This window comes from Dryobates pubescens, chromosome 37 (assembly GCF_014839835.1).
Source record: "Dryobates pubescens isolate bDryPub1 chromosome 37, bDryPub1.pri, whole genome shotgun sequence".
NCBI lineage: Eukaryota > Metazoa > Chordata > Aves > Piciformes > Picidae > Dryobates > Dryobates pubescens.
The window spans coordinates 634,691-651,022 of NC_071648.1; the positions used below are offsets into that span (position 1 = coordinate 634,691).

A 16,332-nucleotide genomic window follows, 5' to 3' on the forward strand; every position below is an offset into this window, starting at 1 on the left:
CAGCCTGAGCTGGCATCAAATGAGTGATTTCTGCACTTTGTTTTCCTGTAACAGAAGGCTGTTTCAATTAAAAATAGCTTCAGCTTTGGTACCTTGTTTATTTGTTGCAAGCTATGAACTGGGAGCACTGTCGTTTGCGGGTGTTTCAGCCATAGTGTCTTGATGTTTGGTGCTTATCTTACACCCCCAGCTTCTTGGTGTATCCCAATAGTCAGGAATTCCACGTTTTTTAAAGTAAGAAGGCAACATAAAAGAATCAAGCAAACGAACAGCAGCGACGACCTGCGACACGGAAGGCTCACTGTGTAGCTTTTTTAGGTGGCTGGTGCTCTCCTGGGTCCCACACACGGCTGCAGGGAGCCGGAGCTACCCAGGAAACCGCCTGCAAGCCAGTCTCCCGGGCAGTGCTCTAGAGGTGGCCAGCGAAGCGCTGCTCTGGCCCGCCTCGGGCAGGGGCGATGGCGGCCGGGGACCGCCCCCGGGGCGGGCCAGGCGGAGGCGGTGCCCGCAGCCGCCTACAAAGGGCGGTGCGCGAAGCAGCACTCAGCCTGAAGGCTCTGCGGCCCCGCAGCCTCGGCCGGGCGTCGCACGGCGCTCGGCTCCCAGCGCGGCGGAGCGTACCCCGGCCGCCCGCTCCGCATAAGGCCAGGGCTTTCCGACTTCAGCTACAGTGCTAGCTAAGTCGGGGAAGGCAACACGGAGCGAAGCCGCGCGTCCCCCGCCTCCTTTCGGCATCGGGCTGTGGCAGCGGCTGAGCGGCCGGCATGGCGCGGGGAGCGGAGCTGGCGGGCGAACGGCGGCCCTGCGGTCAGTGCGCGGCGGCGGGGCTGGCGGCGCCTCTCGCTCGGCTGCTGGGAGCGGGCGCGGGTGACCGGCGCGACGCCTCCCGGGGGCGGCTTCGCTCCGCGCACGGTGCTGGCCTCCTCCGCCGCAGCGAGGAGCGCCTGCTGCGCGCCGGGGTGCGGTGGCCGTGCCACAGGCTCCTTTAGTGTTTGTGTTTTCTCTCTCGTTTAGGACCTGTGGTTGCCTATTTTACCTCTGCAAAGTTTCTGCTTTATCTCGGGCATGCACTGTCCACTTGGGTAAGTAAAAGATTAACCGGGTAGACGTAGGAGTTAGTTAATCTAGTTGTGACTTACCTGACTGCTGCTCCTTCCCAAAAAAAGCCTCACAAAATAGCGCGCTGCCACGAAAGCCTTAGGGCCCTTGTCATGATACCTTGCCGTTAAAAGGCTTCAGAATTTTTGCATATGTTACAGTAGGTTCACTTTTCAGCACAGCGCAGTTTCTTGAGGGCCTGCTTCTGTATCTCTTTCCTCTTTTAAGTAGCTACAGAACTGGTGAGATTCCTTACAGAGTGAGTTCGAAGGGAAAGAAACAAGGTAGAGTCGGCATCAGAATGAGAGAGAATCCATTGCAACATGTATTTCAAGGATTGCTACACTTGCTAATGGGAAATACTTGGTGTTTGCAATGGACCTGTTCCTACCATGGCTTAGCAGACTTGTTGAGTGTCAGGAGATGGCCTGGTTTTCTACTAAAATAGTTGTCTTCTGAAATATTTTCCTTTTGTGCTGAAGTAACTTACTACATAATTTTTTGCTCTGTTGTTAAATAGCCTCGAAATGTGCACAACAAATAAAAAGATCTGTTTCTATTCCATATAATAAGCACATATATGCCTTATAATGCAATCCTGCCTTCATCTAGTGGCTCAACTCAAGGAGGAGTGCATTTTTCCCTCCCTAATATTCCCAGGTTTGTCTTTAGTGCTGTTTTTGGCTTTCTTTAGTGTGTGCCCTGTATGGCATTGACCCAGTGGCTGATGTGCAGGACGTTGCAGCTCTTCACCTCCACTAACCTGAAAGGTCATCTGCATATTTCTCTTGCAATATTTTAGCAGTTGCTAATGTGACTGAAGGAGCTGAGTGCTGATGCTTCTGTTTGGCTCACTGCTTTTCTGAGGCCAGGATCGTTATCGGCAGTTTTTGTCAGTGATGTCCACAGAGAGCCTCACTGGCAATTTGGCCATCCTTTCCTGCTCCTGTCTTCAAAAACCATGGTGTTGGGGCTGGTCTCAGAGTACATGAGTAAAGGTGACAAAGCAGTGTTGAAAAGCAGTGTCGCATGCTGTAACCAGCGTTAGACTGCAGCATGTCTGTTCAGCTGTTTAGCAGTATTAATAGCATATGACTTGTTCCAGTGTGTTTTCTTTCACGCTGAAAATCTTGACTCGAGCCCCAGCCAAACCTGCTGAAACAATAGAAATTCAGCCTGTTTTGTCAGAACTGGGCACAGGACTGCACCTTTTCTGTCTCCGGAGCTGTAGTGTTCCTGTAGCCTGAATGTTTTGGATAGCAGGAGCAGTAAACTGGTGCCTTGAATCTCCAGAACTTGAAGTAGTGGTTCATCTTTGTTCTGAAATGGCTGTGTCCACAATCCAAAACATGGTGGAAACGTGGGTGTACTGATTTGGTCTCTGTGTTACTAAGCCATTCCTAAACACACAGAGCAGCTGTAAATGATTAAATGTGTCATGTCTCCACAAATGTGCAGATTTGAACAAAGTCTGGTCTGTGTCTTTGGCTCTTGTTCCGTGAAGCATCTGAATGTGTGCTTGCACTTGGTGAACTTACTAGGCAGGACTACGCTGCTGAGCTGGAGTTTCAGACCCTGCGTTGCCTATTTGTAATTCATTGCTGTCTATCACTCGGCAGTAAAGATGAGAATGAAACTAGATTCACCTTGTTGGTGCTGGGCCAAGTGCTTGCTAGGAGGTCAGTTGCAACTTCCCAGACTTATCTGTGCCACTCAGACCTTGGGAGGCCTATCAGTAGGTGTAGTCTGGCTACTGCTTGACTTGTCGGTTTTAGTTCTGAGAGGGGGTTGCGTATGTTTGGCTTGAGATTATTATAGGGATAATTACACTGACAGAAGAACAAGAACCATCTTTAAAAGAATGGTAAAGCTAAAGAGCTGCAGTTAGTTGTTGAAAAGAGTTGAAATGGCTACACTTGGAGACATTTTAAAGTGGGATCAAGTGTGTAGATAATCAAGGCTTTGTTTCTGAAGGTAATATTGACTGTTTAAATTTTGGTAGATCTTACCTTGAAATGACCTACTTCAAACCTCTGTAATTCATTAATATCATTCTTCTGTGACACTAGTTTAGCTTTGCTTGCTTTTTATATTTTTTTAATTCTTGAAAGGAACTTATGCTTGCAGGTTGGAATGGCTTCAGTTACCCCCAAAATTCTCTGTGTGGACTGGCCAGATCAAAATAGTCTGGGTAAATGTGTTGGATAAGGTTGAGCAGAGTTCACAGCCTCCTTAAATGAATTGTGTAGCAAAATCATGATCTCACTGGGGAGAAAGGAAGCTTCCTGTGAGTTTTGAGTGACATCAGGTTTTCCTCTCCTATAGCAGCGGCTGGCACTGACTTCCATATGCTTACAACTTTTTTAATGTGCCTTTTTCAGCATGTCAGAATTCGGCAGGTGAAATGTCTCTGCATAAAGACAACCCCCCTCAAACTTCTGTTAGTACTTTCATATTCAAATTTCCTCTTTGGCTTATTTTTTTAGCTTAAGAAATAGTTACCCAGGCTAATCAAAACTTGGCTAATCCGTCTGCATGTATTTTAAGTGGAACTCAGTGTCAGGTCATATTAAGTTGAAGTAAATGCTAAAGCTGTGAAATTATATCCCTGTGTTTCCATTGCTGGAATACTTTCTATATATGCATATTAACCATGGAATAAAAGTGGGATATATCTTACAGGAGACTTTAGGTATTTGTGGTGAGTGAAAACTGATTTCCTACATGCAAGAGGGCACATCAAAGATGACCAGATTTGATTCTATTTTTTACTCATTTTAGTCAGTAAAAAATACAAAACACCCAGAATCTTCCCTTGGAACAGGTGAAATTTGCCTTCCCGCACAACTGGAATGTAGTTTTTTTTCTACTTGTGTACATATGAGAGTGTTTGAAGAAACTTCCTTCAGAGCACTTCAGTGACATTAAGTTAAATTCTTCTTCTGTGTTTATACTACATTTAACCAAACTTTGCAGTTGTTTTGAGCCTCCAATAACATGTTTTTTACTTCTCTCCTGATTGCTGTGTTTCATGAGATGTTAGATTTGGCAGACTTTGCTTCGTAGAAGTGCTTTTATGTTACATCCCCCCACCAGCCCTTTGGAATTGTTGAGGTCCTTAGAAATTTGTACTATTTGCTGTATCACAGAGTAATGCTTATTTAAGATAAGGCAGCAGAAGAAAACAGTTTCATGCTTGGTTTATGAAAGACACACAGCAGGGACCCTTAGGAAACAAATGCTGTGCCATAGAATAGTGTGAATGATTTCTAGTCATCTGCTTCATTGCTTACCTAAAGCATTTTCTGTTGTGCATTTCTTGTTATACATGTGAAAATAAAGCAAGGTGTGATTCCCATCGTGTGGCAGTGTAAAGCCTCAGTGTATTCCTTGGCAAGCCAGAGGTCTGTTTGGTTGCAAACATGAGAGAGGTTTTGAACAGTGTGAAAAATTACTTCACTTGGACACATTTGGCATTGTGGGCTGCTGCTTTTTACCTGCATTAAGTGGTATCAGACCATGACAACTTTGTATTCAAAGCAGCAGGCTGAACAAGGTTGAACCAGCAATGAGTTTGCATTAGCTTCAACAAGCTCTGCTACTCTATCTCTTAGTATTACCCTAATGCTTAACATTATTAAAAAGAGCTTAAGTCCTCTGACTTCAGAAACTTCAGTTAGCATTTAGGACCACACCTTCCTTGATTTAGCCAAGTCTGTCCTGAACTCTATTCTAGCTTTGCTTTGCTTGACTGACTCTTAGGTTTTAAAACAGCATTTAAGCTTTGATTATCTACAAGCAAACTGCTGTCTTAGACTTACTTATATAGTAGAGGTAATGGGTAAATCTGTTGCTAACATTTGATCCTTGCTGGAGAATCTGTGTAAGCTTCCTGAGGTTTGTTGGATATGAACTTTGTTCTGTAATGTTAGAATAGAAAATATCTGTTGCTTTTTATGTATCCCAAGGTGTAGTGTTTTGCTCAGTTAGGAGAGATGATCTTGGGGATATTGAGATAAAATTGACGGTGACAGGATATAGGCATAAGAAGACTCCTAACAACCACTTTGTGACCAAGAAAACCCTCAAAGGAACAACTTTATCCCCACACTCACCACCTCTGCGTGTGTAACAAACTTTACTTTGATCCAGGTTTCTGTTAGGGCATTAGTAAAGCAGCCAGACTGTGTGCTTGCAAAGAGTAATGTTGTCTCTCCTCTCTTTTGCTCTTAAAGGGTGATCGTATGTGGCATTTTGCTGTCTCTGTGTTCCTGGTTGAACTTTATGGAAACAGCTTACTCCTGACTGCAGTCTATGGACTGGTTGTGGCAGGATCGGTTCTTCTCCTGGGAGCCATTATTGGAGACTGGGTGGACAAGAACTCCAGGCTCAAAGGTTAGATGCCTGGAGCAGGTTATTTACTTAAAGATGGATCAAATTAACATGAAAAGATGAAGTTGATAGTTAGCTTCTCCAGTCAGAGCTGAGGGAATGGGGCTTGCTTCTTCAAGAGCAGCAGTGTCTCAGTGGTGCTCTTGACACAAAAATAGTGTCAAAGATGGGTTTAAATTAATGTCTGCTATACTTGTGCAATATATAGAGATGAATGGAAAGCACCACAGACCAAGTTATTTTACAGTCCAGTAGTAACATACACTCTATTTCTTCTGTCTGGATACAGACATCTTCTACCTAAGTGTAAGCATGCACTGCATTTGCATTATATGTATTAATTATATGGAGTAGGTATTCAGAATGAGGGTGATGAGCCCAGAGTGCTTGTGGTTGCCCCTTCCCTCAAGGTGTTCAAGGCCTCATCCAATCTGGCCTCGAACAACCAAGTCCAGTTGAGAGATGTCCCTGCCCATGGCAGGGTGGTTGGAGTAGATGCTCTCTGAGGTCTCTTCTAATGTAGGCCATTCTGGTATTGAAGATCATTTTTAGACACCCAAGTTTTATTTTTACCTCTTTAAACATAGGATCATTTAAGCATGTACAGTTTGGCTTTTGACTGAGGGATTGATTTACTTGGTCTGTAAATTGTTAAGAGTTATGACTTAGACTAGGAAATTACATCAGGTTGATGTGTTTGCCTAAGACAATGGAAGATTTGAGATCTAATATGAAGTACCATTTAGATTTTGGGGAGGAGAGTAGGAAAATAACTATTTAAAGAATCTACATGTTGCTTGTTATAACCTCAAGTTTAATGTTGGCTCATTCTTACATTGATAACTGTTGCTCTCTGTTTTGATTTAAAACAGTGGCCCAGACATCCTTGGTTGTACAGAATGCATCTGTCATCCTCTGTGGTGTTATCCTGATGATTATCTTCATGTATAAGACACAACTCTTGACCTTATACCATGGATGGCTTCTTGTGAGTGTTTAAATTGTTTATAAGGAATTAACTTACAGAAAACCAAAACAAAAGCCAAGCAATTGAGACTTTCTCTCTAGTCTGAGACATTCCTGGGAGCTAAAAGTGCCAAATGAAATAGAGCTATTTGGGTAAACAGGCCTGATTTGTTTTCTGTCAGGAATTGTAGACTTTAGACTTGCTCTTGTTTGAAGTAGACTTGGGTCTTGTTTAATCTGCAGAGTAATGAGCAAAATGTATGGATGGAAACGTAAAAGTGTCTTTTCTGGCTGTAGAGAGTAGGAGAGGAGATCTCCCTTGATGGTTTTCTCACATTGTAACTCTTTCCCCTGTTTCTCTAGACGGTGTGCTATATCCTGGTTATCACAATAGCAAACATTGCTAATTTGGCCAGCACTGCCACAGCGATCACAATTCAGAGGGACTGGATTGTTGTGGTTGCAGGGGAAGACAGAAGCAGACTGGCAGGTGAAATACGTTGTCTTTTCAATACCTTGTCTTAATTTCCCAAGCTTGCTTTTTAGTCTAGACTTTTACAGAGCTCAGCACATCTTTGATTTCCAGGTATTATGGGAAAGCAGGGGGTAAAAAGAACGCCCTTTGTTTGCCTCTTCCCTGCTCTGCACTACGCTTAGTGAGATTAGAAGTGAGTCTTGTCATTATAGTGCAGTTAGACAATCCCTAATCATGTTTTGTCGTCTCTTTAGTCCTGCTGCAGCTTTGTCAGGAAAACTTTATTCTTGCCAAACAAACATACACCACACTCTTAAATAGCCAGTGTTTAATAGAAAAGCTATTTAACTTCCAGGCACTTCAAGCCAAGTGTTGCAATACTTTATTTTTAGGTGCCTGGAATGAAACACAAAACTCTTGCGTAACTGGGCTCCTCACATAGGAATCAAAGAAAGAAGTACATGAGAATGAAGTCCAGAACAGTAAAGTAGGTGGATCAGGAAACAGCCAGTAGGAAAGGCTGTGCCTGCAGATGTATGTCAAGTCTTACATTTCTCCAGCATTAGATGTCCAACTTGTAGCTGTGAACAGTTGGAGCTGAAAGTTCTGTATTCTTTTGACATCTGATACCCTTGATGTTACACCACAGATTTATGGGGTTTTTGCTTAGTAAATACTTTTCCCTTTTCCCCTTTCTTGTACAGTGATATGGCGTTATTAGAAGAGAGGATGAGTTCTCATACAGATTCTACAGCAGCTTGGTAGCCATGATACTACTTGGATATGAGAGATTGTTTGGGATCCTCCCCTGACAGGCATTAAACCTGACTCTCCTTTGCTAGGGGGTGCTCCTAGCTGCAAGGCCCTTCATGCCAAGGGATGTATGAATGACCCATGGCTTTGCTGCTGCTCTGATTCGAACAGTTTGTGAAGCTGTGGTATTTTTTGTGATGTGCTTGGGCATGCCATAGGGACTCTGAGGTAGTGCTCAAAGGAGACTTAAGCCTTCCCAGACAGAGGAACTGATACTGAAGTGCTAAGCACAGAGCAGTTTAACATGGCAAAGATATTTATAACTCACTAAAGTAACTCTGGGACTGAAGTTTTGTCTGGCACTTGTGGAGTTTAGAAATGTTCTAGCCTGGACAGCATTTCAGCTTCTGGACTCTACTTTTGTATGAAGCTGCCTAAATGGCCCATAACAATCAGCTCAGATGCCAGAGTCCTTTTAGGAATTTGAATCCTGCATTGCAGATTTATTCTTGATTCTTATTTCCAGTGAAGGACTCTTACTTCCCCATCTCATCTAAGAGGGACTAGTTCTTAGAGGCATTGAAAATGTCTTGCTTTCACTTCCCACTGTACAAATTTTCCCCCATGTCCTTGTAGGTTGACCTTGCAGTGTCTTTTCTGGGTCATGTCTTTTACAGGTTAACTGCATATGAATCACAAGGAGAAAAATAGCTCTCTGTAAAAGTTCTAATGGTTCTCATTAATCTTTCTCCTTGTGTCTGATCTTATTCAGCAAATCCTCTCCCCAGTCCCTGTGCTACTTAGTACATATTTGATAAGGTACAGACCACACCTGCAGAGAGCTGGTTCACAGGAGGCAGACCTGCCTTTACTGCTTCATCTCAGACAGTTGCATCACCAGTTCTGTATTGAAAAATCAGGCAAGAGGTTACTCTGATTTTTCATACAACTTAAAGTAAACCTCTAAGCTCCAATGGACTAAGCACCTTGCTTCAACAGTTCTGTTGAAGGGTGCTCTTGCAGGTCAGACAGGGTTGTTAATGTGTTCAATCATAGTTGGAGACTATTGAAATTCCTTGAAATGAAACACCGTTGTTGACTTTGTAGCAAGTACTGTTGCCTGTCGCTGCACTGTCACCTTTCCTCAGAGAGCAGCCTTAGTTGAGTTACTCAATAGAATGGGAAACTGAAAATTGTCCTGGCTTCCCCTTTTTCATTGACTCAAATTTTTGTATCTTTCCTGAGTTGAAAAATTAGCCTTTTCTTTTAAAAAAGCCTAGTTCTTGGAATTTCTGAAGCCAAATATTATGGAAGTAGTAAGTTAGATTGATATCTAACTTAACTCATCTAATAGTTAACATTGAATTGACTTCAAATTCCAAACAGAATAACCTAAAACTTCTGTGAATAGTGAGATGTCTGTACATACTGGGAATGACACTGCTATACCATTCCACCCTGAGCCCTCCCAAAGCTCAGAGTTCTAAAATGGGTTTTAAGCAGCTCAAAGCCCTGATGTGCAAAACCATTGATCATCTATCAGCTAGAGCAATGGCAGTATGAACTGGACATGTATGGGAGCTCAGAGGGTGTAATGATACTGAAGTGGGTAAGACTGGGGATGGTGAGACCTCTCCTACCAGCAAATGGAAGATGTGCTCATGTTGAGAATGGGCTGCTGGTTTTGACTGTAGACATCAAAGTGTGGGACAGGAGTGAGGACTTTGCTCGCTAAGCTCTGAGAATGTCAATAACTGCCATCAACCAATGTGACTCAATAAGGAAATTTAAAGCCATTTCAAAGGTCTGCTGCTATCATGTGGGTGCTGTGGTCACCAGTTATTGGGAGCAAATGGAGGAGATTACCAGGAGACAGTAGCTGTTAAAGCTATCTTACAAGAAAGCATCTACCGCATAAGATACCTGTTGATGTCTGGAGTTGTCTGCTAGATTTGAATGCTACAGAGAGACTCTTAGCAGTCCATGATGTCACCAGGATGGAAGGATAACCTGACTTCATGGCTGACAGTTCTACCTGCAGGAGTATACTTCCACTATGCTAAACCTGGAAGACCTCATGCAGGCAAAACTGGTAGGAGTAGGGATTTGGCTTACAAACACCTTTATTGGTTGCAGTAACTGAAACAATGGAACACTCTAAAGGTGCCTGTGATCTGGAGTTTGAGTACTGCTCCTGCTGGAACCACTTCCAGTTGGAGCAAGGTTTTGTAGCTTGATGTGTATGCAATCCTCAGTGATCTGAGTGAATATTTCTAAGTATTCCTGCTTCATGTCTTCAATTAATTTCTGACAGATATGAATGCCACAATAAGGAGGATTGATCAGTTGACCAATATCTTAGCCCCAATGGCAGTTGGTCAGATAATGACATTTGGCTCCCCAATGATTGGCTGTGGATTCATTTCTGGCTGGAACCTGATGTCAATGTGTGTGGAATATCTGCTGCTCTGGAAGGTTTATCAGAAAACCCCTACTCTGGCTCTCAAATCTGCCAGAGTTGAAGAATCGGAGCTGAAACAGCTGAATGCAAAGAAAGGTATTGAAAACACAAAGTAACTGTTGAAATTCATAGCATGTTCACTCTGTATCGGTTGAAGTGCTGAGTCCTGTCCTCTACAGACACTGCTTTGAGGCTACGTGGCTTTCTACTCACAGCTTGGAGGTTTCAGGTTTTGGATATGGATACAGAAGACTTGAATACAATACTTTAGGGAATGCCATAAAGTGCAGCCAAAGAATGAATTCTTCCCTCTCAGTCCTTCAGAGTAGGTCTGCCCTGTTACTGAGGGCTGATCCTGAGGAGTGCTGCTCCTCCTTATTAAGCAGAGTTTAATAAGCTGCCAAGATGCTTCGCCCAGTGGTGTTTACAAGCAGAACAGCCTGTGTAGGACTTTTTCTTGCTAACATTTCTATTTACTCATAGTACTAACAGGCTTTCTAGGAAGTTGTAGAGTGGATGGTCATATTTCTAGTCTGGCATGCTCCAGTGAGTTCCACGTGTTGCAGGAAGTGTCAGAGGGGGGAAAAAGTGCCACCATGAGTGAAAGTGGAATTGCAGAAAAGCATGGTCTGAAAAGTCAAGCTCTGAAAGCTTTTGGCTTTGGCAGGCTTCAGCAAGCATCTTTGCCATGGTTCTCTTGCCATGCCATGAGATACTAATAGATCAGTTTATTCCCTAATTGCTGTGGTTAGTGCATTTAAACACACAATGCTGTGTTAAAGCCAACTAACAGTGGCATTCGTTAAGCAAATTTCCTTATGGAAATGGAGCATTCAATCACAGGTTTATTGCAAAGAAGCAGAATGTTTTCTCCTACCACACTTTAAGCAGGAGCTTAACTTACAATACAAGTGGGATTTAAGGACACTTCAAAACATTTTAAGTAATCAGTGGAAGGTTGATTGTAGAACTTAACTGATGAACTTCCGAAGTGCAGACAGCCATCTTGCAGCCTGTGTGGCGCTTTCCAGGCAGGACTGTATTTAACAGTCACGTTTCTGTTTACAGAAAGCGATGTGAAACCCTCTGAAGGAGTGCAGCTAATTGTTGAGAAAGATGTAAGTGGCTTTGAGCCCCCGCAGGAGAAGGAAGTCGGCTGTGCTGCCCGGATGGCTGAACCTTTCATCACCTTCCGTGATGGATGGGTTGCGTACTACAACCAGCCAGTGTTCCTTGCAGGCATGGGCCTTGCATTTCTGTATATGACTGTTTTGGGCTTTGATTGTATCACTACAGGCTATGCATACACTCAGGGATTGAGTGGCTCTGTGCTCAGCCTCCTGATGGGTGCCTCAGCAGTCACTGGAATCATGGGAACAGTAGCATTCACTTGGCTTCGTCGCAAGTGTGGCCTGATCCGCACAGGCCTGATTTCTGGAGTTGCCCAATTTGCTTGTCTGGTCTTATGTGCCATCTCTGTATTCATGCCTGGAAGCCCTATGGATCTGACTGTTTCCCCATTTGCTGACATCAGTGCCAGGCTGTTCGAAAGCGAGCCATTACCTACTATAGCATCTCCAGAAGAGGTGTTCGCAACTGGAATGCCCAACTTGTTAAACGGGTCTACTACTCCTGCTAACAGCGACCCAGAGATGAGTCCTGAGCCTGTGCCTTTAATCTCTGTTAGTCTCCTGTTTGCAGGAGTCATTGCTGCTAGAGTTGGTAAGTAGTATGTCTGTTTAAAGCCTGATATGCTGCCTAAAATGACAGTGCCTGTCAACTAAGCACAAATTTAGTTTAGTATTGTAGGCTACAGTTGAAGTGTGACATCACATTTCCAAAGCTAAGTCACTGCACTTCACACACTGAAATCATCTTGTGGTAGTCTCACCTGTGCAGAGACTGCAGTGCTAATTTCTTGTGTATCATGTATCACTAACAGGAGATATTTGGAGATCAGTGTCACTTATGTTTTGGGATGCTCAGCTCTAAATGGCATTCAATGGTGTAAAAAAAGACTGCAGATTGACTGTTTACAAAGGCCTGTAGTGATAGGATGGGGAGCAATGGTTTGAAATTAGAGAAGAGCAGGTTTAGATTGATGTTAGGAATGACAGGAGGGTGCTGGAACACTGCAACAGGTTGCCCAGGGAGGTAGTTGAGGTCTCATCCTTAGAGATGTTCAAGGTCAGGCTCAGCAAGGCTCTGAGCAGCCTGATGTAGTGGAGGATGTCCCTGCTGACTGCAGGGGAGTTGGACTAAATGACCTTTGATGGTCCCTTCCAATCCAAACTGTTCTATGATTTTGAAATGCTAAGTTAATCCACTCATTAAATAATCTGAACTTTAAACTTGTGTCCAGTAGAGGAGTTTAGGACAGAAGGTTTGGTTTAGTTGACAGCTTTTATTTTTTTGTTCTGTATAGCTTAAAACCTGTTTGATTTTTAAACTTAAAACCCGAGTTAAAAGCACTTTATGCCTACCTTAGTAATTGTAGTGAGCATGAATACACTGTAAGGAACAGAGGAGCAAAGCATCCATGTGATATGTTGAAGCAAGATGTGACAGGCAGGGTGATGTGTTGAGCTGTATGTATTATTTTGGGAAGCATTAGTAAAGGTTGCTCTTGACTATCAGTGTGAAATCAATGCCCATGTGACAAGCTTGGCTTGTCCTGTGCATTTTTGATGGGAGTGAGTGTTTGGAGGTATGAACTGAGTTGTGCCTGTAAGAGAAGCCCAGTTGTATGGATGACTGTTTTCTTTCTTTTTTTTTCTTCCCATAGGCCTTTGGTCTTTTGATTTGACTGTCACACAGTTGCTCCAAGAAAATGTGGTGGAATCTGAAAGAGGCATCATAAACGGTGTCCAAAACTCCATGAATTACCTTCTTGATTTGCTGCACTTCATCATGGTCATCTTGGCCCCAAATCCTGAGGCTTTTGGTGTATTGGTGCTTATTTCTGTGTCTTTTGTTGCAATGGGCCACATCATGTACTTCAGATTTGCCCAAAAAAGCTTGGGAAAACAGCTTTTTGTTTGTCGCACTCCTGATCGCAAAGAAGTTGCTGACAGTTCACCACCTGGTAATACCTCTACTGTCTGAAAGGATTTGCTTCTCTTACTAACTTGCTACGCAGATACCATGGTTAAACACATGTACTGCCTCTTGTGACCCTGTCAGAGGTGTTTCTCTAGAGTTGAATGCATAATTGAGCTATTTGAGGAGCAAAAATGCATTTTACAGTGACCCTGTAAAAACAGTTCATATTTGGTAGAGGACAACCTAGTTGGGTCTTGACAGGGGCAGTTTCCAAGGATCCCCACAGGTCACATATCTCATATTTGGTCACAATACCAATGCTGGATCTCTGTTGCTGACCCCTCCAGTGATACTGTTGAGTGGTCATACATAGTCAGTTTGAGTCAGTTTTTGTGCTCATGGAACAGAATGAGGGGGGTTTTAGTTACTTGAGAATAACTCAATAGATGATACACAGGTTTGTGGTGGTTTTCTTTTTCCCCTTACCATGAGCAGTTCTGCTCCCTGTCTCCTCCAATTGGCATAAAAATCCTTCTTGAGCTCCTGAAGCAGACTGAAGTTCCCCTGTTTTCCCCAAATACCTTTTTAGTATTGGTTTGGTTTAACTTCACAGAAACACCTTTGCAGTTGTTTCTTTGCATGTTTCCATAACAATTTAGACAAGTGCTAGGTACAAGATATTGTATTACACTTTTGTTGCACTTGAAGTAAAATGTAGGCTTGCTTTAGCAGAAGCAATTGATGTAACATTCTAAAGCATGGCTTCCTTTAATTGCAAATGACAACTCTGCTCAGGTTTGATGTATAGCAGAAGGCATTCAGGTCAGGAGTACTTGTACAGAATGAGGCAAAACTAAGTTAGGCCTAGATTTGCTCTGAGCACAAGCAGCTTTAGTTTGTTTTTGAGTACTTTTTCTCCCCTCACCCCCCCAAAAAAAACCCCTCTTAACCTGCTGTATTGGGAAGCTGTTAGTATTTCAGGTTCCAGTGGATTACCTGCATTTATCAGCTTTACATGTGTGTGAATTTGACTTGGTTTGTTCTAAAGCGCTGTTAAAGCAACAGGATGTTGGACTATGTGGCCCTCTAAAGCAACCTCAGAGCAATGAAAAAATGACACATCCCTTAGATTTTTCTACAAGTTCCTGCATTTTGGTGTGCTTTCTTCCCATGTCCCCCCCAGCATGTACACTAACACAGTGCTTCCACAGCCATTAACTACATCTGTACTGTTGTGGCAACTGCACACTTTGCTTTCTCAGTAGAGTTGAACCTGGTGGTGTCCTGAGTTTCCCTGTGGCATGACAGCATGACTTCTACCCTTCTATCTTGGTGAAATACTTGCAGAATAAGCAGATGTCAGCAACTTGGGAAAAGTATCCTCTGTAACTTTTAAGGGGGGTTAATTTTAGGTACTGTCCTTCACAGCCTTCTGCGTTGCCAGACTTTAACCCTGGAATGTAAGTGTATGAACTCCATTGACATTAAAGGCGTTACACCGGGGCTGAATCTGGGCCACTCATGCCAATTGTAGTGATTGCATTATCTATCAGGCTAAACAGAATAGCTTTTGTCTCAAATACAGTATTCTGTAATGGGAGTGAAAGCAAATCAGTGGGAATCCAATGTACAACCAATGTTGCCCTCTATTTCAGTAACTGGATTGTAACCCTTTCTTCTCCGATGGACCAAACCTGATTCTTACTGTTATGTTACTGAAAGTTTCTCAGGGATGTTTTCACTAGGCTTGTAAGTCTTTATACTTTGACCAAGCTTTTGGGGTTTGTTTTGATATAATAAAGTGAATTAGAGTAGTTTTAAAATTTGTGACTTAATCCTGACTATCGCTTCTGACAGAAAAGGGAATTTTGCCATCAGCACAATTTGGTAGTTGAAGACAAAAGAAGCTTACCTAGATAGTAGAATATGCCCAAAGGATAGCCTGTTCAGTATGTGAAATTAAATACCTCTGATTTCATAGATTTATAGAATGGTTTAGGTTGGAAGGGACCTTGAAGATCATCTAATTCCAACCCCTCTGCCATGGGCAGGGACACCTTCCACTAGACCAGGTTGCTCAAGGCCTCATTTGCCAAATATCTTTGCCTATGTATCTAAACTGAATTGGGACCAGATGTTAATATTGCTGAATACAACTAAAGGTAGCCCAAATGTTAATGAATGCCTCTACTGCACTTTGAAAGTCTGAATGCCACTTTATATATTGGAATCGCTGACCGTCAGGAAAACAAAGCTGAAACTGCAGCTTCTCTTGGGCCGTCTAAAGCCTACAGAACCTGAAGCTCAATGCTGTAGCACTAAGAATCCTAGAGAGGATGTATTCCTGAAGTCCAGAGAGCTCCAAAACCACAGTAAAGAGAGCTGGGAGCATACCCTGCTCCCCTCTGATCCCAAAGTCTTGTCTGATTTGAGTTGAGTAGCAATTTTGGTCACAAGTAGTTCCAGAGTGCAGCTCGGATCTCAAGCCAAAATAACAGATATTGGGAGGGGACTAGAGCTCTGTATTTTGGACAGGTAACATTGCTAGGATTCAGATACACAGCTGGAAGGTGAGACAATCCTTTAAAGAAAGACAAGAGGGTGCTAGCTTTGAGAGGAATAAGGAGCTCTAACTGGGAAATCTGGCACATCCTGGTCTGAGTCAGATGTCCAAAAAGACGCTGCTTGAGCACAACCCCTTTGCATGTGAGTCGGAGACGTACGCAGACACCTGTACTGATAGTGCTTTGAAGCAGTGTGCAGCCTGAAGTCTTACTTAGCAGGGCTTTCATTAAGTAAGCATTTTTGGCCTTGTATTTATTTATTAGTTTTTTTTAAACCACAAGTGTCCAATTTTGATGACAACTGCCCTTAAGATGTACGCACTAGGAATCAACCTTACCAGAATAGCATATTTTATTATATGACCTTATGCTGGACATAGTATTGATTTATGTATTACTATTGGTAAAGCTGATGAATAAATTTGCATAAAACTTTATCTGTGCTGTATCATTCAGTTTGTGGGCACCTTGCTGTATGCTGTGTTGAGCATGGGACCTATAGATCATGGGATGGTTTGGGTTGGAAGGGACCTTAAAGATCACCTAGTTCCATCTCCCTGCCCATGGACAGGGATACCTTC

The 16,332-nt window shown here is 43.1% G+C and overlaps 1 protein-coding gene across 1 annotated transcript; it reads left to right on the plus strand.

The window, feature by feature from the left end:
- Window positions 1-561: 561 nt before the first annotated feature.
- Window positions 562-13,566, plus strand: SLC40A1 (solute carrier family 40 member 1). Its single transcript, XM_054177002.1, has 8 exons — window positions 562-807; window positions 1,015-1,082; window positions 5,334-5,493; window positions 6,363-6,478; window positions 6,820-6,946; window positions 9,999-10,241; window positions 11,214-11,867; window positions 12,931-13,566. The coding sequence occupies exons 1-8, from the start codon at window positions 765-767 to the stop codon at window positions 13,248-13,250; spliced, it is 1,731 nt and encodes a 576-aa protein (XP_054032977.1). The 5' UTR covers window positions 562-764; the 3' UTR covers window positions 13,251-13,566.
- Window positions 13,567-16,332: the final 2,766 nt, after the last annotated feature.

Excerpts from the sequence above, each read along its gene's own strand:
- SLC40A1 (XM_054177002.1), top strand. The coding sequence starts at position 765 with ATGGCGCGGGGAGCGGAGCTGGCGGGCGAACGGCGGCCCTGCG. Across the intron at positions 5,494-6,362 it reads CAAGAACTCCAGGCTCAAAG|TGGCCCAGACATCCTTGGTT; the intron begins GTTAGATGCCTG and ends GATTTAAAACAG. Across the intron at positions 11,868-12,930 it reads AGTCATTGCTGCTAGAGTTG|GCCTTTGGTCTTTTGATTTG; the intron begins GTAAGTAGTATG and ends TTCTTCCCATAG.